At 40.6% G+C, this 27,820-nt stretch overlaps 1 protein-coding gene across 4 annotated transcripts in view; it reads left to right on the plus strand.

The window, feature by feature from the left end:
• fxr1 (FMR1 autosomal homolog 1) overlaps positions 1 to 27,820 on the plus strand; it is a 110,741-nt gene that overhangs the window by 33,119 nt on the left and 49,802 nt on the right. For all 4 annotated transcript variants that reach the window (XM_072572432.1, XM_072572433.1, XM_072572434.1 and 1 more), the window contains exons 4-9: positions 4,496 to 4,567; positions 7,583 to 7,731; positions 12,277 to 12,370; positions 15,306 to 15,422; positions 17,992 to 18,162; positions 25,839 to 25,917. In XM_072572432.1, coding sequence (XP_072428533.1) covers positions 4,496 to 4,567; positions 7,583 to 7,731; positions 12,277 to 12,370; positions 15,306 to 15,422; positions 17,992 to 18,162; positions 25,839 to 25,917 — 682 coding nt within the window. The remainder of the gene's footprint in view (positions 1 to 4,495; positions 4,568 to 7,582; positions 7,732 to 12,276; positions 12,371 to 15,305; positions 15,423 to 17,991; positions 18,163 to 25,838; positions 25,918 to 27,820) is intronic.

A 27,820-nucleotide genomic window follows, 5' to 3' on the forward strand; every position in this document is an offset into this window, starting at 1 on the left:
ACACACCCCAGATAAAATTGTGAGACAGAGAGCAAGCACCAGATTAAAAAAAGATCCAAAACTAATCACCTGCTAATAGGAATTTAAATCTAAAACAAAGAGCATTGCGAATAATTGATTTTGAATTAGAACTAAAGTACTAACTTTTGCAGGGAACTCCAAGATTTTGATCCAGTGACATTGAAAGGACTGCTATGTGTTACCTGGTGCTGCAACTACAATCTGTTTGCAGCCCTTGCCTTTCCAAATGATAGTGGCCATGGATTTGGAAGGTGCTTCCTAAGGAGGCTTGGTGAATTTCTGCAGTGCATCTTATACATGGTATGGGCAAAAGTGAGGACTGCAGATGCTAGAGATCAGAGTGTAGATTAGAGTGGTGCTGGAAAAGTACAGCAGGTCAGGCAGCATCCAAGGAGCAGGAAAATCGACTTTTCGGACAAAACCCTGATGAAGGGCTTTCGCCCAAAAATGTCGATTTTCCTGCCCCTTGTACATGGTATGCACTACTGCAGGAGTGCATCAGTGGTGGAAGGAGTGAATGTTTGTGGATGTGTTGTCGATCAAGTGGGCTACTTTGACCTGGGTGGTCAAGTTTCCTGGGTGCTGTTGAACCTGCCCGCATTGAGGCAAAGAGGGTATGTTCCCCCACGCTTGTGCTTTTGTAAATGGGGAATTGGCTTTTGGAAGTTAGGAGGTGAGCAACCTTCTCCTGGATTTCTAATCTGTGACCTGCTCTTGCAACCACAGTATGTATATAGCCAGTTCACTTAAGTTTCTGGTTATTTGTAACCCCCAGGGTAATGTTGGTGGGGTAATTAGTGATGATGCCAATGAATATCTTGGGGCAATCTTTACATTCTGTCTTGTTAGAGATGGTCATTGTGTGTCACTTGTGTGCATGAATATTACCTGCCACTGATAGCCCTAAGGCTGGGTCTTGTCCAGGTCTTGCTACACCTGGATGTGGATCACTTTGGTTTCTAAGGAGTCATATAATTATCAGTGACAATTCTGACCTTTTTTGATGCAGGGAAGGTCTTTGAAGCAACTGGAAATGGTAGAACCACAGACACTAGCCTGAGGAACTACTGCAGTGATGTCTTGGCCTTAAAGATGATTGACCTCCAAAAACCATCTTCCTTTATGCTAGATGTGACTCTAGTTTTGTTAAGGTTCCTCTGCCACACTTGGTCAACTGCAGCCTTAATGTCGAGGGCTGTCACTTTCCCCATTTAGGATGCAGCTGTTTGGCTGTAGTGAGATGAGCTGACTGCCAAACTGATCATCAATGAGCAGGTTATTGCGAAGCAGTTATTGAGTGATAGTGATATCAGTGATCCTTTGCATCACGTTTTACTGATGATCAAGAGTAGACTGGGGCAACAGCTGACCAAGTTGGATTTGTTCTGTTTTTGGTATATGGGACAAACCTGGACCTGGACAATTTTCCATGTTGTCAGGTACATTGCAGGAGTCTACTGCAACAGCTTGTCCAGGTATGTGGCAAATTCTGGAGAACAAATCCTCCGTACTGTTGTGGGAATATTGTGAGGACCCAAAGCTTTTTTTAGTATTCCACCTCACTAGCTGTTTCTTGATGTCGTGTAAAATGATTCACATTGGCTAAAGACACTCATGTCTTTCTGGGAACCTCGAGAGGATACTGATGAAGGTCTTGCTCTTTATCTTTCACACAGCTGTGCAGAGCTCCCCCATCATTGACGCTGGGGATATTGGTGGATTCTCCTTCTCCAATGAATTGTTTTGGTGTCCCCCACATTGGTGATGAGTTGTGGCAGGACTCTGGAGCTATAATCTGATGCTTTATAATTGCTTATGTCTGCCTATCACTGGCTGGTTACAGTGTTTATCATGTATAGAGCCCTGTGTTGTGCTTTATCTGGTTGGCACTTTCTTTTAAGGTATGCCTGGTTTTGTTCCTGGCATGCCTTCCTGCAGTTCTCCATGATGTATGTTGATTTTCATCACCCAGAGCACATTCTGAGCCCATGCCACTTTCTGCTTCCTCCATGTGGTGGTCACCATAGAGAAGTACTGGTTCATTAACTGCGATAGAGTGGGAGTACATTGCAATCAGCAGGGGTGGTTCCTTATCTACTTTTGACCTGATTGCGTAAGACTTATTTGGATCCAGACCCAATGCTGTGGACTCTCAGAAATTCCTTTTCAATTGTATTCAATGTCCTGTCCAATTTGTCAGAAAGAATAAGGATGATGAAGGTGCTGGCTTGAATATGAGGTGCGATTCTGCAATTAAGACTGTGTGTCAGGCTATTGCTTGATTAGTTTGAGAAACTGTCCCAATTTTTGCATTGACCCCCCCCCAAATGCTAGTGAGGAGGACTTTGCAAGCTCGGTGGGGGGGGAAGCTGTGTTTGTCATTTTCAGTGCCTAAGTTGTTATCGGGTGGTCTGTCTAGTTTGTTTGTTTCGGCTTTTTAATAGTTTGATACAGCTGAATTATTTGCTACGCTATTTCAGAGGGTGCATTGAGTCAACTAGGAGAAAGTGAGGACTGCAGATGCTGGAGTGTGGCGCAACCAGCCTCATTCCTGATGAAGGGCTTATGCCTGAAACATCAATTCTTCTGCTCCTTGGATATTCCCTGACCTGCTGTGCTTTTCCAATGCCCCACTCAGCGGTGCATTGAGTCAACCGTGTTACTGTGAATGTGGGTTCACAGGCAGACCAGACCTGTTAAGGCTGATAGATTCCTTTTACTTCTTTAAAGGAGGTAAGTGAACCAGATGGGTTCTTCTGACAATCGGCAGTGGTTTCACAATCCGCATCAGAGTCATTGAGATGTACGTCACAGGAAACAGATCCTTCAGTCCAACTCATCTGTGCTGACGATCTATCCTTTGAAAGCAGCTGGGGAACTTGAATTAATTTAATACATTTGGAATAAAAAGTGAGTGTCACTGAGATCCTGTCAGGAAGGATATCTGCCTGCCTTAATTGGTCTTGCCTACACGTGACACCAGACCCCAAGGCAATATGATTAACTCTGAACTACCCTATGAAACGATGTAGCAAGGTTCTCATTTATAGAGTCTCAACTGTATAGCATGGCAGTAGACACTTGTCCAACTTGTCTATGCTGACCAGATATCCTAATTTAATCTAGTCCCATTTGCCAGCATTTGGCCCATATCCCTCTTAAACCCTTCCTATTCATATACCTATCCAGAAGACTTGAACATGTTGTAATTGTACTAGCATCCACCACTTCCTCTGGCAACTCCATCCATACACACATTACCCTCTGCATGAAAACATTGTCCCTAAGGTCCTTTTTAAATCTTTCGCTTTCACCCTAAACCTATACCCTATAGTTTTGGACTTTTTAAAAAAGAAATTAAATTCCACCAGGTCAGATAGAGAGGGCTGTGAATAAAGCATATAGTATTCTACACTTAATAAAAACCAAAAGAACCGCAGTTGCTGTAAGTCAGAAACAAAAGCAGAAATTGCTGGAAAAACTCTGCAGGTCTGGCAGTAACTATAGAGAGAAATCGAGTTAACATTTCAGGTCCGGTTCGGAGGATGGGTCACCGGACTTGAAATGTTAACTCTGATTTATCTTCACAGATTTTGCCAGTCTTGCTGAGCTTCTCCAGCAATTTCTGTTTTTGTTAGCATTCTAGGCTTAATAGGGGTATAATGTACAAGACCAGGTAGGTTATAGTGAACTTGTGTAGGGCATAAGTTAGATCAGCTGGAGTATTGTGTACAATTCTGGGTGCCACATTTTGGAATGGATGTGAATGCATTGGATAAAGTAACAATAATGATTCCATGGATGAAACATTTCAGTTACAAAGATACTTTTGAGAAGTTGGGGCTGCTTCCCTTGAAGAGGAGAAGGTAAATTTGGAGATTTGATAGCTTTCAAAATCATGGATGATCTGAGCAAAGCAGATAGGGAGAAACTGTTCCTATTTGAAAAACAATCATGAACCAGAGGGCCTCGGTTGAAAGGATTTTACAAAAGGAAATGCAACAAGTTGTTTGGCTCTGAAATGCACTACTTGGAAATGTGGTGGTAGTAGGTTCAATTGAGACATTTGAGAGGGCATTGGATGATTATTCAGATTGATACAATGTGCAAGACCGTGGGGAAGGGCAAGAGTTTGACACTTAAGTCAAAGTGCTTGGAGAGCCAGTGTTGATATAATGGATGGATTGGTGATTCCATACTAAAATAACTCGCTGTAGATGGACACTTGCATCCTTCAATACCATTTAACTCTGCAATCACTTAAATAGTAAACTGTTTTCTATTCTTCCTACCAAAAAGTTCATGTTTACTCGCGTTTTATTCCATCTGCCCAGTTTTTACTCTTTCCTTTGCATGCAGACCCTCTACCATCTCTTGAAAATTTGTTTTTTTTGAGTCAGTACATGGTCTCTAATAAAAGTTTTGGATGAATTATTCACTGAAATTATTACTTTTGTTTTTATTATTTTCTCAGGTTTATTCTCGAGCAAATGAACAAGAGCCATGCGGATGGTGGCTTGCCAGAGTTCGGATGATGAAAGGCGATGTAAGTTAATATTTCAAGATGATTGAATAAGATAAATGGATTGTATTTTTTTAGCAGAATGCCTTGACCTGCAAATTATTTAGTCAGAGGTGAGAAATTTCTGAACTGAAAATAAAGTACAGTGGTCCCTGGAGATTTGAAATAAAAACAAAATGCTTGAGAAGCTCAGCAGGTCTGGCAGCATTGGTGGAAAGAGAAACCGAGTTAACGGAACAGAAGAGTCATATTATACCCAGTGTTTACTCCATTTCTCTTTCCACATGTGCTGCTTGACTTGTTAAATTTATCTAGTACTTTGGTTGTCTTATAAGAAATTTATGTTGTTTGGCGAAGTAGATTGGCATGAGTCTCTTTCTGTGGTCCTGTGTGGCAGATTTCAGCTTTGTGTGTCCCTGTCCATGTCCTCTCTTGGTAGCTGTTGTCACTTTACACCACCTCCAACACTGCCATCAATACCAAGTGCTTTAATGACGCAAAGGGTTGCACTCAATGGCTTGCTGGTTTCTGAAATCTGAGTCTGAGTTCTTGGCCTAGGTCAATGGTTTGCTGTTCATTTACTAGTACACTTCCCAGTGATGCTGGTTAAAGAGAAACCACAGTCTGCTACAGTATGAGTACTGACAATGATCTGTAGCAAAGACTGAAAAGAAAGGAGAAATGTTGGTAGGAGGAGAGTTGAGTGAGTTCAGGGTTGATGGGAATGGATGTCAGTGGAGAGTGGTTGGGGTGTGGGTAGGATGGAGATGAGGTTTGGGAAGAAGGATGCTGAGTGAATTGAGTGGAGCTTAAAAAGAAAGGCTGATGAGTCTGTGCGCATGTATGTATATAGTGGATGGACGGAGGTGGTTGGAGTAGAGATTTGGGTTTGTGCTGCTGTACAGCGTGTACAGGTGGAGGTGAGAAGATTTTCAGAGTCTCCTATCGCCAGTGAATATGGCAAGCTTGGATAAAATCTGCGTGAGTACATAAAACTGCAAGGAGTTTTACCAAGTCCTTTAAAAACTTTAGTATAAACAGCAATGTGATGCAATGTTACATGTGGATTGATAATATGCAGCATTTAATGATGACATACTGAATGTTACTATGTTGCCTTATTATGGTCACGTTTTTGCTAGCATTTGATGTGGCATTTAATTTTCAAGACACTTTGGGGATTGGAAAATGCCATATACAATCGTCATCACAAAGGTGAATTAAAATGTATTTACATTGGAAAGTAGTTGGCAAGGCATTGCCACAGTTCTCTGGTTTGCTTGTTTCTATTTGATCCAACAAAGACATGTTCTCTTGTTAATATTGGCTTCATTCTGCATTGACTGTTGAAATTGAGGTTCCTTTGTTAGTCTTGTACTAAAATCTTGGTCCACTGTTTTGATGGTGTTAGAAGGGAAACAAAACAAATACTAATGTTTCAATTCATTGGAGTCTAGTAATTTCACCCGTTTGGAAGTGCTCTTGAAATATTTGCACTTCACAACAGACCAAAACAAAATGCTGTAATAACACAGCCTTTGTAGCAGAATTTTGACTTATTTTGTCTTGAGCCATTCTCTCTGTCTTATTTTGTAAATCTGAGCATAGAGTGAAAGTGCAAATATTGTGTATACTCATGTAAAAGTCAAATATTTTTAGTCTTTTTTTTGTAAGGTTAAATTTATGGGGTTGACTATTATATGGATACTACTTTTGAGGGGTTTACAATCTGCAATACCGTATCATTAAAAATGCCCAACTGATCTCTGAAGTAATAAAGAAAAAAAACAACAAATTACAGTTAGCTGACCTGCACACGACTGGAGGTTATCACCTGACTCTAAACTGATATATCAACTTTTGTGCCAAACTGGTGTGAATTGGACATCAACACACAATAGCATAAAATTTACTGATTGTAACATTGATGTACAGAATAATACCTTGATTCAAATGTTGATCTGTTATCTGTGAAGAATAGGGCAGCATGGTGGCACAGTGGTTAGCACTGCTGCCTTACACCGCCAGAGACCCAGGTTCACTTCCTGCCTCAGGCAACTGTCTGTGTGGAGTTTGCACATTCTCCCAGTGTCTGTGTGGGTTTCCTCCGGTTTCCTCCCACAGTCCAAAAATGTGCAGGTCAGGTGAATCGGCCATGCTAAATTGCCAGTAGTGTTAGGTGAATGGGTCTGGGTGTGTTGCTGTTTGAAGGGTCAGTGTGGGCTTGTTGGGCCAAAGGGTGTGTTTCTGCAATATCGGTAATCTAATCTAATCTAACTAGGGTTGACTTTTACACAAGTTCCAGATTTTTTGGTCAAAAGTAGGAGGTTGACTTTACAATGAGTTTTACTCAAGTATATGCAATAAGAAAAAAATTTTAGTTATGTATGGTTAACTATATGCAATTAAATATGTCATTAAATAAATATGTCTATCAAAATTGTCCAGTTGGAATCAATGGAGTAAGACAGTTCTATCTCCCGTGTTTCCTTACAGAGAGGGAAATAAGAAACTTTATTAAAGGATTTTCAAGTTATGTTTTCAAAATGTGAATTGGGAATGACTTCCTTGTCTTTTTGATTGGGAAGACTGAAAGACCATCAGTTAAATGGTTACTTATACTGAGGAGAGCAAATGCAAGAAGTGTACTTAGGTTAAAAGTTATTGTAATATTTTACTAGAAGGGATCGTTGAGCTTAAGACCATATTGAAACCTTGAACTTGGATTAAATGTTTGAATCCCTCCTGTGGTAGGCTCTTTGATAGTTTCTTTAGGAACCTAAATTTACATTGTGTTACACAGAATAATCCCTGAATTTTCATTTTCAACAAATGTCACTATCCTTTTAAAAATTGTCAGGTCCTTCACGTTACTTAGCCATATGTCAATGTTAAATTTACATGTATGACACATTTCTGCAGAAGAACATGCTGTAGCTTTTACTTTTAGATCAGCTTAACTAAATTTTAAGCATTTTTATAGACAAACTGCGTAGTGCATTTTTATATCCAGATTTGACATCCATTTGTTTTCTGCAGTTTTATGTAATTGAATATGCTGCCTGTGATGCAACGTACAATGAAATTGTTACTTTTGAGCGATTACGGCCGATGAACCCAAACAAGACAGTTACGAAGAATACTTTCTTCAAGTGCACAATTGATGTCCCTGATGACTTAAGAGAAGCGTAAGTAGGGAATAAATGTTTAGCTTGACATATTTAACTTACTACAATGTTCTATTACCTCCTCAATTATTGCAGAATATAAATAAAGACCCCTTGTCAGCTAATCAGATTGACCAACTGCTGAATTCGAATGTCTTTTCATGATTCTCTTGCATTTGTCTCCTGCAATTGGTTTACAGTTCTGACCTTATGTACTTATAATATTATATCTGTTTTGTTGTCAGCTCATGTTACTACTGATTCCAGAATAAAATCTGACTTATTTTTCATGTTTTTTCCACTCTAATGTGTGGCCTTTCATTGAGAAAGGGAGCACAGATATTGCTCATTTAATCTAATAGCTTAACGTTTTCTGTCATCAGTCATAACCTTTTATGGTATAAACAAACCTCCATTCATATTCCAGGAGGCTCATACTTAAAATGATGGTTTCAGAACGATTGACTTGCTTAATTTTCAATTCCTTCTTAAAAATAAACCAACACACACGTCAATAGTTTTAAATCCAAGCTCTCTTCTTTTAAATATATAAATTACACCCCTTTATCACATCTTAAAATGAAGTAAGAGTGAAGGTTGGTTATGGAAGTGCATATACTGGATTAGTGGTGCTGGAAGAGCACAGCAGTTCAGGCAGCATCCAACGAGCAGCGAAATCGACGTTTCGGGCAAAAGCCCTTCATCAGGAATTGGAAGTGCAGTAAATGTTATGAATATGGATTTTCAGAAAGTGATTGATTGAAGTTGAATATAATAGACTTACTGGTAGCAAAAAGTTAATAATGTGTCGTTAAAAGCACTGACACCTTGGTACAGAATTGGCTAAGAGGTAGAGTGGAGTGTCTTTTATCAGACTGGTGGGACAAATATAGTGTCTGCATAGACTGATGTTGGGATCACTGGACCTTTTTTAATGTACATTTATGACTTGCATTATGAACGAAGGGAGGCATTATTTCAAAGATTTACAGATAGCATAAAATGTGGGAATTTGAGACTAGTAGTGACTTCAAAAAGATCATGGACTGGTGAAATCAACGGGTATATAATCGATGAAATTTAATGCAGGAGTGATTCCTTTTCAAAGGAATTTTGAAGAAAGTAAGAAAACTAAATTATACATACGTTAATGGAGATTTGGGATTTCATCCACATAAATGTTAGGTGTGCAGAAGATGGAGAACTAAAGCAAGGAGGCTCTGCAAACCAATTATTGTGCACTAGCTGAACTTATAGCAGTGATTTATTTCCATATTTCAGAAAAGATGCCACGGTTTTTATATAGGAAGTAGAAGTGATTTACTAGATGGGTACCAGAGAAGAGGAATTTTGTGGGGAGACAAGAAAGGTTAGGATTGCTTTGCCCAAAGTAAAGAAGACTAAAAGAGGATTTAATGCAAATATTTAATATTATGAGGAGTTTTAATAGAGTAAGTGAGGAACGTTTTCCATGGAGCGGTTCATAATCAGAAGACCAGTTGGAAGAAAAGGTTGAGGGGTACAGGTAAAGTGGCAAGGCACTTTTTCAATGAATGAAGGGGTTGAACACTACTTCTGCTGCCTCTGCCTCCAAGCTTACTTTTACAATCAGGACTCACGCCCACCTTCCGAGGGCCCCTTCGCCCGCCTCCAAGGCACTCCATCCACCTGGACACCCTGTGCTGGCCTATTACCTGCCCTCAACCTCTCAATCCCGACCTCACCATCAATCCAGTAGATAAAGGGGGTGCAGTGGCAGTCTGGCGCACTGACCTCTACACTGCTGAAGCCAGACGCCAACTCGAGGACACCTCCTATCGTCCCCTAGACCATGACCCCATCACCAAACCATCATCTCCCAGACCATACAGAACTGTATCACCTCAGGAGATCTCCCACCCACGGCTTCCAACCTCATAGTTCGGGAACCCCGCACAGCCCGGTTCTACCTCCATCCCAAGATCCACAAGCCTGACCACCCTGGCCGACCCATTGTTTCAGCCTGCTCCTGCCCCACTGAACTCCTCTCTACCTACCTTGACACTGTCCTATCCCCCCAGTCCAGGAACTCCCCACATACGTTCGAGACACCACCATGCCCTCCACCTCCTCCAAGACTTCCGTTTCCCCGGCCCCCAACGCCTCATCTTCATCATGGATATCCAATCCCTCTACACCTCCATCCGCCATGATCAGGGCCTCCAAGCCCTCCGTTTCTTCCTCTCCCGACGTCCTGAACAGTACCCTTCCACCGACGCACTCATTCGTTTGGCTGAACCGGTCCTCACCCGTAACAATTTCTCCTTCGAATTCTCCCACTTCCTCCAGACCAAAGGGGTAGCCATGGGCCCCAGCTATGCCTGCCTCTTTGTTGGCTACATAGAACAGTCCATCTTCCATAGTTACACCGGCGCCACTCCCCACCTCTTCCTTCGCTACGTTGATGACTGTATTGGCGCAACCTTGTGCTCCCGTGAGGAGGTTGAGCAATTCATCAACGTCACCAACACATTCCACCCTGACCTGAAATTTACCTGGACCATCTCTGACACCTCCCTCCCCTTCCTGGACCCCTCCATTTCCGTTAATGACGACCGACTTGACACCGACATTTTTTTTACAAACCCACCGACTCCCGCAGCTACCTGGAGTACACCTCTTCAGACCCTACCTCCTGCAAAAATGCCATCCTGTATTCCCAATTCCTCCACCTCTGCCGTATCTGCTCCCAGGAGGACCAGTTCCAAAACAGAACACACGAGATGGCCTCCTCCTTAAGAGACTGCAATTTTCTTTCCCACATGGTTAAAGATGCCCTCCAATGCATCCCGTCCGCATCTCGTCCACATCCCGCACCTTCGCCCTCAGACCCCACCCCTCCAACCGTAACAAGGACAGACCCTGCGCCCCCTGGTGCTCACCTTCCACCCTACCAACCTTCGCATAAACCAAATCATCCGATGACATTTCTACCACCTCCAAACTGACCCCACCACCAGGGATATATTTCCCTCCCCACCCCTTTCTGCCTTCCGCAAAGACCGTTCCCTCAGTGACTACCTGGTCAGGTCCACGCCACCCTCCCATCCTGGTACCTTCCCCTGCCACCGCAGGAATTGCAAAACCTGTGCCCACACCACCTCCTTCACCTCCATCCAAGGCCCCAAAGGAGCCTTCCACATCCATCAAAGTTTTACCTGCACATCCACCAATATCATTTATTGTATCCGTTGCTCCCGATGCGGTCTCCTCTACATTGGGGAGACTGGACGCCTCCTAGCAGAGCGCTTTTAGTGAACATCTCTGGGACACCCGCATCAATCAACCACACTGCCCTGTGGCCCAACATTTCAACTCTCCCTCCCACTCAGCCGAGGACATGGAGGTCCTGGGCCCCCTTCACTGCCGCTCCCTCACCACCCGACGCCTGGAAGAAGAACGCCTCATCTTCCGCCTTGGAACACTTCAACCCCAGGGCTTCAATGTGGACTTCATCAGTTTCCTCATTTCCCCTTCCCTCACCTCACCTGAGTTCCAAACTTCCAGCTCAGCACTGTCCCCATGGCTTGTCCTACCTGCCTATCTTCTTTCCCATCTATCCACTCCAGCCTCCTCCCTGACCTAATCACCTTCATCCCACCCCCACCCTCCTCTCATTTATCTCTCCACTCTTCAGGTACTCTGCCTGTATTCCTGATGAAGGACTTTTGCCCGAAACGTTGATTTTCCTGTTCCTCGGATGCTGCCTGAACTGCTGTGCTTTTCCAGCACCACTCTAATCCAGAATCAGGTTTCCAGCATCTGCAGTCATTGTTTTTACCTGGATAGATTTAAGATAAGACAAAGAAGGTTAAGATGAAAACTGAGAATTTTTTTCTGAAGGATGGTTATGGTCCAGAACTCGGCCTGAAAAGGTGATTTGAGTCAGAAACACTTGTAACATTTAAGCAGTACTTTGATATTCACTTATGTGGCCACATCAGTTAGGGCTATGGGCCAAGAGCTGGGATATGGGATTAGTGCAGTTGCATCTTTGACTATTACGGACATGATGGGCCAAAGTCCTCCTCCTGTGTTGTGAGCATTTGAGTCTGTAAGACATCAATTTCTGATAATCACTAAGACAATTTGAGAGAAGATAAATGTTTATTCATACAGAATTATGAGCTGGAATGCACTATTAAAAAGTTTGAAAGCAGATTTAGTTGTAATTTTCGAAAGGGAATTGCATGTGTCCTTGGAAGAGGGAAAAGAAAACAGAGCTGTGGGCTTGGAGTAGCCGTGTGGAAGACACAACTTCCAGTTAGTTAACGCATGCATGCAGCCTGAATTGCTGTCTCATGTGATGTTTGATTGTGATCCAGAAATAAGCTATTATTTTCAAGAAGGTTTTGCCTTCATTATCCTCAAGTCAGTTTTTTCCAATGTTACTGTTTTTTGTTTTCAAACATGGCTTTTGCCTCTGAACAATGTTTTGATGTTTAATTTGTCTGTGGTATTTATATTTGCTGCTGAATGCAGGAGTGGATAATCTGGAGTTAATACTGCATTCTTTTTCCTATCCAGCTGTGCACATGAAAATGCACATAAGGACTTTAAGAAGGCAACTGAAGCAGATTGCATTTTCTACAGTGCTGACACTGGTCAATTGTTGGTTTTGGTAAGAACCGAAAAGATGTTTAGATTTAATTCTCAAAACTAGTTTTTGATATAATTATCGGCCTTTAGCAAGCTATTTCAATGTGTAGAGCTGATCTCCTTATCTGAAGAGGGATGTACTTGCTCAGGAGGTGAAACAAAAGTTTGTTTGGTTGTAGGACTGAGGGGGCTGTGCTACAAGTTGAGTATTGAGAAAAACTGGTCCATATGCCTGGATTTTAGAGGATTGAGAGGTAATCTAATGAAAACATTTAAAATTCTGAGGGTTAAATATGGTACATGCTGTTGATGGAGAGTGCCGATCTAAGAGTCATAGTCTCAGAATATTAGGTTCTTTTTCTTGAGATTCTTACACATTTGATTCAACTGCAGACGTCAACTTTTGCGAACAACCAATTTTTGAGCACAGAACAGGTTTTGGAGGATCACTTAACACCCCTCGCAATGCTTGCGAAGCGTGTTAAGAGAAGCTCCCTGAACGATGGAACAGTTCTCCTTCTTTTAATACAAAATCTTTACATCACAGTCCATAATACCCACAAGATGACCCCCAGCCACTCCCTCGTAGTCACATGCCACTCAGTACACAATGCAGTGACCTGATCATTTCCAGAAACAATGTAATGTAAATTATCCCTTCATGGCCAAATCTGTTATGAATCATTTTTTAACTACAGAGAGCAGTCAGAATTCCAACTGCAATGTTCTTATTGATTTCTGAATAGAGGGTGATAATGTCATTCTTTTACTCTGAATAACTAGGAAATGGCCATGCAAATGACTCTGGCAAGGCATAGGAGTGTAAATTCCTTACATTCTACCTGTAAGACAGACATCCCACCCTAGCCTTGGGACATCCCTTTAATATCCCTTTAACCCTTAAATATCTCCAGCATATGTGGGTTGACTGCTTAAGATTCAAAGAAACATCAACACACTGGGTTTTGAAAATTTGAGATTCTTGAACTCTGGGAACTTTAAATGTTCTCACTGAGTACATAACAGGATGGAAAAGGAAGTATGAACATGAGCCATATAGCATATTGTGGATCAGGTTGTAAGTTTGCTCACTGAGCTGGTAGATTTGTTCTCAGACATTTTGTCACCATCATCATTATCAGTGAGCCTCCAGTGAGGCGTTGGTGTTCTGCCCCACTTGATATTTATGTCATGGTTAGTTGTGGTAGGTGATATAATTCCCAGTTCTGTTTGAGAGGTTGGTAAATGGGGTCCAAATCTATATGTTTGTTAATGGTTTGAATGCCAAGCCTCCTGCCTGTGTCTTTGTTTAGCCTGTCCCAGGATGGATGTGTAGTCCCAGTCAAACTGGTGTCCCTCTTCATCTGTGTGTATGGATACTAGTGACAGTTGTTCATGTCTTTCAGTGGCTAGTTAGTGCTCATGTATCCTTATGTCAAAGACACCAAGATAGCGGATGACGAGACCATGATTTCCTTTGACGTGACAACCCTGTACACATCAATAAACATCAACCCAGCCAAAGAAACATTGGCCTCATTGATCGACAAACCAAGGACACAAATGCCAACATCATCAAGGACAGTATCCTCAAACTAGTAGACCTATGCCTCACAACCCGTTTCACCTTCAATGACAAGATCTACAAACAAATCAGTGGGACGCCTATGGGATCACCAACATCAGGACTTTTAGCAGAAGCAGTTATGCAGAGATTAGATCGAACAACCGTTCCCACCATGCAGCACAAGCTTTGGGTCCGCTATGTAGATGACATCTTTGTCGTCCTGACACACAACAATATTCTTTTATTGGTATAAAGTTCACCAAAGTGGGAGAGAATAGTAACAGATTCCCCTTCCTAGATGTCACAGTAGAACGAAAAGCCAATGGAGAGCTGCAGACCAGCATCTACAGGAAAGCCACACATACACTGACCAGACACTCAACTTCAGGAGCAACCATCCCAACATCCACAAACGGAGCTGTATTCGGACATTATTTAAATGAGCCACAAAACACTGCAGCACCCAGGAACTATGAGTAGCTGAGGAAAAACACCTATACAATGTATTCAGGAACAATGGGCACCTGATAATAAACTCATTCCGCTTATTCCTGCACAACAGACCCAGAGATTCTAGCTACCCTGCCATATGTCAAAGACATCTGAGATGATGACCAGACTACTCCGGCCCCAAGAATCATGGTCTCCCACAAACCTACCACTACACTGAAACAGCTCCCGATGAATTTAAAGGACCCCATACCAACAACCAGCAGAAAGAATGTCAAATAGAAAATAGCCTGCAAGGACTGCAACCAATATTACATTGGGCAAACAGGCAGGAAGCTAGCCACGATGATACATGAGCACCAACCAGCCACCAAAATACATGACCATCTATCACTGGTATCCATGCACACAAACGAAGAGGGATACTAGTTCGACTGGGACAGGCTAAACAAAAAAACACGTGGAAATTTCTAAAGGCCTGGCATTCAAACCGAAACTCCATTAACAAACATATAGATTTGGACCCTATTTACCAACCCCTCAGAAACAGAACCAGAAATGTTATCACCTACCACAACAAACTGAGACAGATAAATAGCAAGCGGGGCGAAATACCAATGCTTCACCAAAGGCTCTCTGTTACCTACCATGGTGATGAAATGTCTGAGAACAAATCTACCAGCTCAGTGAGCAAATTTACAACCTGATATTTCTAGTTCTTATTTTTATTGTCCTGTTAGAATGGAGACTTAATAAACAGTTATGATTTCAAATGATAACAGGCACCTCATTCTCATACGACTAAATGCACAGTGTTGGTGGGTATAGCTGAATCAAAATCTGTTAATAAGCTGGAAGTAAACATGTTGATGGAGCATTGGGGTTTTATTGAAGTTTTGTTTATTGTAAATTATATATATTCATTTTTTTCAAAATCTAGTCTACAAAAGAGGCCACAGTGAAAAGAGTCAGTATTCTTAGTGATATGCACTTACGAAGTATTCGCACAAAGCTCATGCTTGTGTCCAGGAATGAAGAAGCAACAAAACATTTGGAGGTAAGCAAAAATGTTGGACTACTGGATTGCTGTGTTTTCAAAGACAGCACATAACTTGTTAGTCTATATTTATTTCCTGGAGACTAAGGATCTGAAGTACAAGAAGAACTACTTAAAGGGGGATGAGAAAATAAATTATGATATGCAAAAGGCAATTTCTACAATTTTTAATATACGTGTTTGTGCCATGGCAAAGAGAGGGTTTGTCCTTCCTTTAAAGGATAAGCTTAGCAAGAGATGGAGGTGATCAGAAAATAGAGGTTTAATACTTTTTTTACAATTTCATAATTTCAGAAAATTTGGGAATCCTTGATCCTAGACAACTCAGAGATTCTAGATGTTCAAAATTGTTTGTTCTCTTAAACGTTTGTATATTTTGTCATCAAGATGATGTATGGTATACTGACACACCAGCATTGATATGATTTTGCTAGACTGAGGATAGATACATTACAACTGATTGGGGAGATGTTCTGGCTCCACTTATCCATTTAGTTTTATAACACCGTTTGAGAACTAAATAGAATAATTGAAGTATCATTCACCTCTTCCACTGAGATGTCCTTGGAGCTCAACTTCTTTAAAGATTTACAAGCTTATTTATATATTGTGATTAATTTAATAAATGTAGAATTATTTCTAGATTATTTTTTAAAGGATTACAATTAAGAAGAGACAAAATCCTTGCCAAAAAGGATCGATTCATTGAGGATTCCAAATAAAGGGAATAAAAAAAACATCCAAATTATATTATTCTATTGATCAATTCTAAGATTGTTATACCTGGAAATTTTAGGAAAGGAGAATCCAGCTTAAACTGGATACTGTTTTGTTTGCTGTGAAAAGGAAGGTGAGAACCTTGCGTCTAGCCTGAAGTGAAGTGCAGTGTCTCAAGTAATTCAGTTGTACACTTTTTTTTATTAAGCTTAGTGAAAGCTAAGAACAGCAGAGATCTGAAAAAGACATTGGGTTCCAAGTAAATAGATAATTAAAATGTCATGGCACAGAAAATAATTGAGACTAATGAAGTACTGGCATTGTATTTTGGACCTCTAGGTATAAAAAGGTGTAGAAGTCATGCTTGAGCTATCCAAAGCTCTGATTTGACCAAGTCTAAAGTACTGAGAACAGTTCTGGGTAAAACACCTTTAGAATCTTTTAGCATCGATTTTACCAGAATGGTAACTGAACTCAGAGTTAAATTGCAAGGAGAGTTAAAGCTGTTCTCCCTGAATTTCAAAAGTATAGAGTATTTGGTTGAATTTTTGTTACATGAAGGGAAAATGACAAGGTGATTAGTGATTACCTATTTCTGCTGGTTGGGGCATCTGGGAGTGGGAGCATTGTTGAAAGACCCATCACGAGTGAAATTAGGAACACTTCAACACACAGGTTGTTGTTCAAATAACAGTTGATGCTTGATCACTTGTTAACTTTTAAGTTTGTGTTCGATAGATTGTATAATCCAGGGATATTAAGAGATTTGACAAAAGCAGATAAAAGGAATTAGATTGCAGAGTTGCCATGATCTAATTGAACGACTGGTGAAATAGATTCAGGGACCTAAATAGTCTACAGATACTTCTGTTCAATAATCCTGATAAACTACTGCAATGTGTGTTGTATGTTTATTCATTTACAGCACATCAAAAAAAAACAGATTGGTAATATAAAACTTGAGATCAAAGACACATTTGATTGAAGCTTTGCCTTTTACTCATCAGGACAATTTGCAAGAAATACTTAAGCAAAGGGAAAACAGAATGTATATTAATGAGAGGAGAGTGCTGAACTTTGCCGTGGAGAATGCACCAGTTAATGATGACTGGCAGTTATTTTTTTGACATTATACCAATTCACTGACTGTTCAAGGCATTGCCTTAAGAAATGAACAGGAAAATGGTTTTTGCCAATTTTGTTGAGCTGAAACAAACGTGTGCATGCATGTTCAATGAAGTATTTGTTTAACCTCTTACATCCCTTAATGATGTTTGTGTATAAGTCTGAGCACAACTAAAAATTGTACATGGAGGTTCAGATTATTTTAATTATTTTATTCTGTTAAACCATTTATAAACTGTTTAATCAAGATGATGAATGGTATTTTGAGAAGTTATCACTTATGCTACACTGGTAGCCCAAGGATTATTCCCAGTTGGTTGGTGAGGTGTTCCAGCTCCACTTAATCCATTCCTTTTACAGGTTATATTATGGATTGGGAATTTGAACTGCCATCTGCCGCCTCTTATAGCACTTGCTTCAATGTTAACAGCCTGACTATGATAAATTGATCTTTCAAGATCAAGCCTTTTGCGTCATATATGTTATTTCATTGTTGGAAATTGTAATTACTTTTGTCAGCAAATATAATTGCTACTAACAGAATCATTAGTTTTCAAGCAAATCTTTTCAAATAAATGATATAAAACTGGTTTACATACCAAATTTTTTTTGAGTTTTTGAAACTTCTTATTTGTACTGCTCTCTGTTCACTGTTTATTCATGACCATCACAAATGTCTAGTCTGTGTTAACTGAAATAATTAGCTCTTGTGATTTTTAACTGCCAGAGTACCAAGCAGCTCGCAGCTGCTTTCCAAGAGGAATTCACTGTCAGAGAGGATCTCATGGGTCTGGCAATTGGAACCCATGGTTCCAACATTCAACAAGCAAGAAAAGTTCCTGGTGTCACAGCAATCGAGCTTGATGAAGAAACTGGCACTTTTAGGATTTATGGAGAGGTAAGCTTGCAGGCATATTTTATTTAGTCTTCATTTATTTGTTCAACGCCTTGAAAACTAACAAAAAAAGCATGAAAAATGCCTACCATTATTCCTCCAAAGAACTTTTAAAGAAGTCACTAATAATATTAATTTAAGTACTTTATAGACTTCGGAAATTTTGAAGCTACTTTTTGATTAGATTAGGATAAAGAATCCTTTTGCTATATTTCTGTCTTTCAGATGGTTTAACTTTTCATTACTCTTCTTCCATCTACTTAAGCCACTAGAAATAATGCACTTCTCAGTTTTGATGGAAAAGTCTGTGGGTAGTTCTCAAAAGTGTTTTTCAATAGCAATAATTTTGCAGTTGGGTGTGGTTCAGCATACCAGGAAGGACATTGTCACATGAGTATGAGCATTTAATGTCAATGGAGTTGTCTCAACTCCAGGAGTAGAAATCTTTTTAATCCCTTGTTCTCTAGGGCATTCATAGTACTTTGTAACAATTTGTTGTGCCTTCTCTGCTATGAACTTTGCAGGATGATCTGGAAAAAACTTTATAAAACTTCCTTTATTTAGACTGTCTTGTCCAGTTCTTGAAATCATTGAATCATGTACCACATAGAAGGTCATTTGGTTCATCAAGTCCATGCTGGCTCCCTGGAGTCGTATTCCAAGCAATTAAAACTTCTGCTCAGCTCCGGTAGCTCTGCAAGCGTATTTCCTTGAAGTGCCTGTCCAGTTTCCTTTTGAAATTGTTTCTTGCTTTAGCTTCCACCCTTGTAGGCAGTGAATTCCAGGCCATTACCACTAACAGTGTACATTCCTCTTGATGTCTTAGCTAACATCTTAAATCTGGATTCTGTAGGCATTGTACAATTAGCTTATGTCAGGGGTTTTTCTTTGTCTTATCCAACCTATCTGTACTTCTCTCTGAAATTTCCTTACAACAAAGGGTATTAACTTCAGAATTTCCAAACTAAACTTGTCAGTAACCCCCAATATCCCTGGAATCATTCCAGTAAATCTCACCTGCGCCATTTCAGGGACCTTTTCATCTTTCTTTGTGTTGTGACTGAAACTGAATGTAGTTTCCTATTTAGTGCCTAACCAAAGATTTGTGGAGGTTCTGCATGATCTCCCTGCTTTAGTAGTCGATGCGTTTGTTTATGAAGCATAATATATACCATAGCCTAATTGCACTCTCAGTATGGTCTGCCTCTTCAAACATTATTGCATTTGCACCCTGAGATAATTTTGTTCCTTGATTTGATGTGATTTATTTATTGTCAAATGTATTTCTAACAAATACAAAGCCAGAAAAATAAAAATTTAAAAAAGCAGAAAAATAAAACAATAAAGTTCATCTTATAGTCTTATCTCAAAGCTAGGTGATCTTTGATCCAGTTTCCACTTCTAGCTCAGCCATAGGCCTGGATCCAGGCTCCTTCACCCAGATGTCTTGAGTCCCTGCTGCTAAACTGGCAATACTGCGAAAACTGCCCTGTGCTGTGCCATTCCCTCTGGCACAAAGAGCTGCCACACTCCGGTGCCATCTGATTACGCCTACATTGCCACCATGACCTCCTGCTGGGCTAACTTCGTACAGGCAACCAGCGCCACAGGGTCCTGGGCTGGAATCAAACCCATCACTGCCTCCGCCATCAGGCTTCTGGGCCTAGCTGTGGACTGGCCTGGGCTGGGAGGTTAAGCCCGAGATGTGCTGAAAGCTCACTGGGAGACCTTGGGAAGGGGTAGAGCTGCATCTGCCTCATCCTAGAGTAGTTGCCACAGTCACCAGATGGTGCCTCCTTCAACTTATACTCAGTCTTGCTGCTCTTTCGAGCACAGTTTTTGGAATTACACCATTATTTCTGTACTGCCCCTCTCCACCCATTCTGACAAATTGCATCACTTCCGGTTTCTCCATTAAACACCATCTGCCGCTCAGCTGCACATTTTGCTGGCTCGTCAGTCTTGTTGTAGACAATTTGTTTGTCCTCCCTGTTTGCCACTTTTGTAATTAGTATTGAAATTTGATTCTACGTTTCAAGATCTATTTAGCAAAGTAGGCAATGGATTTAGCGTTGCCTCTTGGGAGACACCACTACCATCTTCCAGTCTGAAAAACAGTCACTAGGTTCTGTTGGTATTCTAGTCAAACATTTGCATTACGTAGCCGATTACCCCTGAACCTAGTCCTGTTTGAGTCCAAGTTTCTTTGTCTTGTCTTAAAAAGGGAGGTTTACTAGAAAGTATTCACAGAAATGTAAACTGATGCTGTTTGTTACTTACATGGAAATATTACTTTAATATTCTTGGGTGTTACAAGGCAAAGCAGCCAAGTTACAAAGCGTATTAGCGGTTAAGAATTGTTAATTTCCTAGAAACTGGAGCCCAGATGTAGCAGAGATACGTTATGTACACCTCTTCCTCATTATTTGTAGATTTTCTATCCCTAGATCTTCATACTTGTGAGGTCCCCTCAGGAAGTCATGAGATTGTTTCCAAAGACTGGTCCCAAGGTGTGAGACTACTCATGATATCCATTGGAAAGGTTGTAAGGTTGGCACAAAAAGAGCCAGAATGCTTTCAAAGAACAGGAGCATGTAACTAGTGTGGTCAATTTGATGGGTCACAAATTTGGCTCCAAAGAGTGGGAATGCCTCCAAAGAACAGGAACAGTTGGTGGATTCCATTCACTAGGTCTTGAGGTCATTCCAAAAGAGCAGGAATGCCTCCAAAAAGTGGGAGTGAGTAACTGGTGGGGTCAATTTGATGGGTCATGAGGTCAACTCCAAAGAGCAGCAATACCTCCACAGAGCAGGAACGACTGGTGAGATCCGTTCACGTTGCAGATGGTCAGAGAACTGTACGTTTTGAAACAGACCTTTTCAGTCCACTTTGTCCATGCTGACCAGATATCCCAAATCCATCCCGATGCTTATGAATGTTATAATTGTACTAGCTTGCCCCACTTTCTAATCTAAACAAAGTGATCCTGTTGACCTCCCAACACTTCAAGCCAAAGCTATGGGACAAGACACTGTATTTCATGAGATGACTGGTTGTGAGCAGTGACCTGAAGCAAAGGAACATTTGCAGCCAACAAGGGATGGTTTGATAACTTCAGGAAGCCTTTTTCATTGCATAACGTGAGCTCATGAGAGGAGGTACCATTAGCACAAATCATGGCACAGCCCAGATGAATCTAGAGGAGTTACAGAAACTTATCGAAGAGAGAAGGTATAAACCCAAACAAGTCTTTACTGCTGACTAAACATTATGGTAGAAGCGTATGTCAATGTGAGCATATATCTCAAGATGAGAAAAGGGTTTCAGACTTCAAGGCTGCAAAGAACTTGTGACTATCTTGTAGCAATGCTACCTGCCACGTATTGAAACCCATGCTTTTATACCATCTGAGAACCCCATGGTTTTCCCCTTTTAAAGCAAGAACCTATTATACCTGAATTTTACAAGTCAAATTATCAGGGCTTGGTTCGCAGTGGCTGTTTGTTTTTGATTGATGTTGTAACTGCTTCATAAGGAAGATTGGCAGCTATCTGCAAGATAAAAGAATGGAATTGAAGATGATTTTTGGATTACATTCTGGGCCATCCAAAATGCCTTGATCATCTTTTATCCAGCCTGTCGACTAGGGTGTGATCTCAACATTTTAATGCATTTTTGGATGCATTTGTCAATGGCGATGGTGTTGTCAATGGAGGAAAATATTGGAAAGATTATAATATTGATTGATTGCACCAGCGCCATAAATGAATCTCAGGATAAACTGATATCAGGCATGGTCAATGCTTGTAAGTGGAAGTTACAGCCAGAGGTGGTGAATGACTTAATGGAATTTCAGTCCTTAACAGAAATCCATTGTGTGGTTGAACTGATTGAGGTTGGAGGAGGATTTTCTGACATGGCGGAGAAAGAGATCTTAGAGTTAATGAAAATAGCCTACAATAGAAGATTTTAAAGAATTGATGGACAGTGAGTCTGAGGAATCAGCTGAAGAAGAGGAAGGGATTGAAATCTATGTTTAGTGATTCTTGAAAATATGGCAGAGGTAGCAAGAACTTCAAAGCATTGAAGAATTTATTGTTTAAATACAATCCATCAGTCGAGGACAGCATTAGAGTTTAAAGCAAAATCGAAATTATTTTGTCTTCCTATACAGATGTTTGTAAGGAATTAAAGAAGGGGCATCATAAGCCCCCCATAATAATCTTTACAAAAGCTAGCCACAAAGCCTGTAGAAGTGTAACAGCTCAATGCCTCTTCCCATTGACGTGTATCTGAATTTACTCTATTAAAGGTGCTGTTCTGTCTGTGTATTTTACGATTTGGCCCCGTACAGTATACAGTACTATTCTAAGATATTGTTCCATTATCTACAGTAGCATATTTTCTTTTCAGTAATGTACTGAGTTTAAATGTGTTTATTAAAATGTTTTAATACATTTCCAACATTTATAGGATATGGTTGTGTTTCATTGGGCATGTACTGTGTATTTGGGGGAAGGGCTTGTGACTATCGCATTTTTTCCTGCTATGGGAAGTCCGTGCCCCCCACTATCGTGGATAGTAAGGACTTAATTTAGTTGGTAATGTTTGATGCCATAACCAGCAAACTAGCAACCAGTTACATTTTCTACAGATTGAATTGCGTCAACTAAGTCCATCTTACTTTGACAGCACTTCTCAGTTCTGTAACATGTTAATTTCTCAAAAGTACAAGATCTGGGCAACACAATCACTTCTAAGATTCCCCCTAAATCATGACACCTATTATAACTGATAGACTGTCAAATCTTATCATACTTAGATTTAAAATCTTGAATTCTCAGTCTATTGCCATCAGTAAAATAACTATAGTGCTTTATAAGGGTGACACGGTGGCTCAGTGGTTAGCACTACTACTTCACAGTGCCGGGACCCGGGTTCAATTCCCGCCTCGGGCAACTGTCTGTGGAGTTTGCACACCTCCCCATGTCTGCGTGGGTTTCCTCCGGGTGCTGTGGTTTCCTCCCACAGTCCAAAGATGCGCAGGTTAGGTGAATTGGCTTTGCTAAATTGCTAGTAGTGTTAGGCGCATTAGTTGGGTAAATATAGGGGAATGGGTCTGGGTGGGTAATGCTTTGAAGGGTTGGTGTGGACTTGGTGGGCTGAAAGGCCTGTTTCCACACTGTAGGGAATCTAATCTAAAAATTTATGAAGGCCTGTGTTTTGTTAGTGTTATCACAAACTATCACAATAGCAAGTGTATTTCATAAAAGAATTCCAGAATATGAACAGATATGAACCAACAGTCTGCATCTTATGTTATCTTAGCTTAATGGATAAAAATAGATTTGAGTTGAGAAAATGAAAATCCATCACTAGAATTCACAAGATGTAATATTTAGCCCGAAACTGACTGGCACTGAGCTGGAAGCACTTCCGATGTACTTTTTATTAATAATATTATGTACTTACTGTCATTGGAACTACTTGTCCAGTATGGGTTTCAGGATTTTACGTACTGCACTGTACTTTTCATTTTTGCATTATCAATTATTTGCAATAAAAGATAATATTGAAGGCTGCTGTATCAAGAAATAAAGTGAAGTCACTGACTGACCACAGCAGAATTGCATGAGAAGTCATGCGCCAAAAAGTCACCTTCAAAATGTGCACAATTTCAAACAGACAAAACTTTATCATTTTTGAAGATTCTCAGAAAACAGTCTGCAATGAAAGTAAGTTCAGGACTGAGAGATTGTTGCAAGAAAACAGAGCCAGCTTTTTTGTTTAAAACTTTTTTTTGATTTAAACATGATCTATATTTTTATTAACCTGGCTGGTGAGTAAATAGTATTACCAGCTGAGCTGCTCCCTGGTTATAGGCTATTGTCTGGAATTGAATCTCAAACATTAAAGTTATGAAGCTTTAAAGGGAATATCATTACAGAAATGGTGAGTATGATTTGTCTTGGAAAGTATTCTCAAAGCTTTCTTGAGCTCCATGATTCGAGAGAAAATCACTACTTGGCGAGTGCCATTATACAGTTGACTGAAGCTTTTTATTTTGCAGAAGTTTGCTGACTTGAATAAATTGTAGTTCTTTTAATATGTTGTCTTCCATAAACTTAGTGGAGCAGTTCTCTGACAAAGGCAGTTCACAATCATTGCTTGTGTTGGCCGCTTTGCAAGAAGTCACTCGGTCAAGTATTAGTAGCTATAATGACAATAAAATTATCAAAAGTTTCTAGCCTATGTGTTAGAAGTCATATTTTTAGAAAAGACCTGTAGGGGTGAGGTGTTCACTTGTAGAAAAAGTGTTTCCCATATATGTTTTATATCTCTTCAGATACTGAATTAGTTCTGTGTAAATTGATAGTCATAAAAAGAGAATGATGTTTGATTATTATCATGGCCCTCTTTTTGCCCAAAGTTTATCACATGCCAAAATGTTTACTTGCATATTGTTAATGCATGTATGACACACACAACTTGATGGGTATTTTGTCCTTAGTGGAGTTAAAACAACATTCTAGAATGAGGCCTTGTAAGCAGAACCTCTCAGTATATTGATTGGGAACAAATGTCTTTAAGATTGTTGTAAGTCAGTTGAGTGGGGGGGGTCCTCTACTTTTTGTCATTTACATAAATTATTTGGATGCGAGCTTAAGAGGTACAGTTAGTAAGTTTGTAGATGACACCAAAATTGGAGGTGTAGTGGACAGCGAAGAGGGTTACCTCCGATTACAACAGGATCTAGACCAGATGGGCCAATGGGTTGAGAAGTGGCAGATGGAGTTTAATTCAGATAAATGCGAGGTGCTGCATTTTGGGAAAGTAAATCTTCCAGGACTTACACACTTAGTGGTAAGGTCCGAGAGAGTGTGGTTCATTAGCTTCTTGAAAGTGGAGTTGCAGGTAGATAGGACAGTGAAGAAGGCGTTTGGTATGCTTTCTTTTATTGGTCAGAGTATAGAGTACAGGAGTTGGGAGGTCATGTTGCGGCTGTACAGTACATTGGTTAGGCCACTGTTGGAATATTGCATGCAGTTCTGGTCTCCTTCCTATTGGAAGTATGTTGTGAAACTTGAAAGGGTTCAGAAAAGATTTACAAGGATGTTGCCAGGGTTGGAGGATTTGAGCTATAGGGAGTTGTTGAATCCGCTGGGGCTGTTTTTCCTGGAGCGTCAGAGGCTGAGGGGTGACCTTATAGAGGTTTATAAAATTATGAGGGGCATGGATAGGATAAATAGACAAAGTCTCTCTTCCCTGGGGTTGGGGAGTCCAGAACTAGAGGGCATAGGTCTAGGGTGAGAGGGGAAAGATATAAAAGAGACTTAAGGGGCAACGTTTTCACACAGAGGGTGGTACATGTATGGAATGAGCCGCCAGAGGAAGTGGTGGAGGCTGGTACAATTGCAACATTTAAAAGGCACTTAGATGGGTATATGAATAGGAAGGGTTTGGAGGGAAATGGGCTGGATGCTGGCAGGTGGGACTAGATTGTGTTGGGATATCTGGTCTGCATGGACAGTTTGGACCGAAGGGTCTGTTTCCATGCTGTACATCTGTGCTCCATAAATGAAAAGGGTGAAGATTCCTGGCAAAGGCAACTGGTGCTATGCATGCAACATTTCATGACTCACTGTCATTTGAATAGTTTAATGATCTTTTGATTTCAGACTGAAGAGGCAGTTCAAAAGGCTCGAAGTTACCTGGAGTTTGTGGAGGATTCTGTTCAAGTTCCCAGAGATTTAGTAGGTAAGTAATATATGTGGCAATTCATAATGAAAGTGAATGGCATAAATGGTATGAAATAACTTAAGATTGAGGTTTAGTCAGCAGGAATTTAGGTTGGTTTGAAATTGAACATATAAGGACATCCCAGAAAAGCAGTAAAATGGACTATAAATCTGAATTTGTCATGCTCCGCATAGAGCTGTCATTGTTCCACAAAAAATAGAACAAACTAAATCTAACCAATTACTGTTCATTATCCTACTCCCTCATCAGGGAGAGGCGGTATGATTGACAGTGTTATCGAGTGGCACTTGTTCAGTTTCTCTGTTTGCATTGTGCCAGGACCTCATTCCAGCCTTACTCTGAATGTGGACAAAAGAATGGAATTCCATTGATCAGGTGACAGTGAATGCCCTTTATGTCAAGCCAACATTTGACAGTTTGGCATTAGGATGTCCTAGAAAATCTGAGTTCACTGGAACTCGGGAGAGGGTAGAAAGCTCTACTGGCTGGCATCCAATACGACTGGGATCAACTTCACCATACAGAGCCAGTTTAATGTATTTTCCAAACGGCTACATCTCGGGACACTTCGGGTTCAACAGTAAGTGATGGCATACAGTCATTCTGTGAACTGATTACTTTTAAACAATTAGAAAATATTTGAATAATCTTGTGTAAACCAGGTCATCATGATAAAATCCTCGCAAGAGACTCAGAATAACGTGATGCAGATTGATGGTATTGGCTGACTGAATAATCAGACCGAGGAAATTTGGACACTTCAGCATAGAAAGAAGTTGATGGTGTTTTTGGTCTTGGAGGCACTTATTAAATTCATTCACAGGATGCTGATACTGCTGCCTAAGCCACTATTTTTAATTGCCATCTCTAATTGACCATAAGAGGGGGTGGTAAGTTACCTTCTTGATCAACTTTAATACAGCTAGTACTGTTGGGAAGGTAGTTCCAGGAGCTTTACCCAAGGACCTTTTTTAAAAAGCTATGACATTGTTCCAAGTAAGGATTGTGAGTGGCTTCAGAGAGATTTTTGTAGGTAAAGATGCTCCATGAATCTGTTGCCCTTGTCCTTCTAAGTGATGGAAGTAGCAGTTTTGGAACTTACTGTTGAAGGAGCCTTGCTGAGTTATTGCACTGCATCTTGTAAATGATATCAACTGCTGACATTGTGCATTGGTGATGGAAGGAGTTTGCATTTGTTGATCAGTGTCAATCTGGCTGGCTGCTTTGCACTGGGAAGTGCCTTGCTTCTAGTGTCAATTGAGCTGACCCATCCACGCGAGGCGAGGAAGACTGGATTTCCATCACACTCCAGACTTGTGATTTGTATATAGTGGATGGACTGTGGGGACTCTGAACGAGTTAGTTCCAAATTCTTAGCCTCTTACCGGCTCAGATAGGTTCTTCTAAACTCTCAATCCAATTTTGTTTCTTGTCAGCTACTTTGAGGTTGCCATTGGCAGTGAGGAATTTGTTAATGATGGTATAGCCAAAGAAAGGTGATTAGATTCTGCCATGTCAGAGATGGACATTGCCTGGTAGTTACGTGGCATGCATTTGCTTGTCGCTTGTTACTTGTCCAGGTCTTGTTCCATATGGAGGTGGTCTCCTTTTTGTACAGTTCATGATTTCTCAGATACTATCAAAACATTCCCTCTTCTGTTGGAAGGAAGGATATTGAAACAACTAAATGTGGTTGGCTGTAGGACACGATCCTGAGAACCTATTGCAATATGTCCTAGATCTAAGATGGTTAAATTCCAATAACCAGAGGCAACTTCCTTTGTACTTGGTATGATTCCTACTATTGAAGTACTTTCTTCCAGTTTCCCATTGACACTAATTTGCTAGAGCTCCTTAATGTCAAATAGTCAATCTAATGCTGCCTTGATGTCAAGGGCAA

This window comes from Chiloscyllium punctatum, chromosome 6 (assembly GCF_047496795.1).
Source record: "Chiloscyllium punctatum isolate Juve2018m chromosome 6, sChiPun1.3, whole genome shotgun sequence".
Taxonomy (NCBI): domain Eukaryota; kingdom Metazoa; phylum Chordata; class Chondrichthyes; order Orectolobiformes; family Hemiscylliidae; genus Chiloscyllium; species Chiloscyllium punctatum.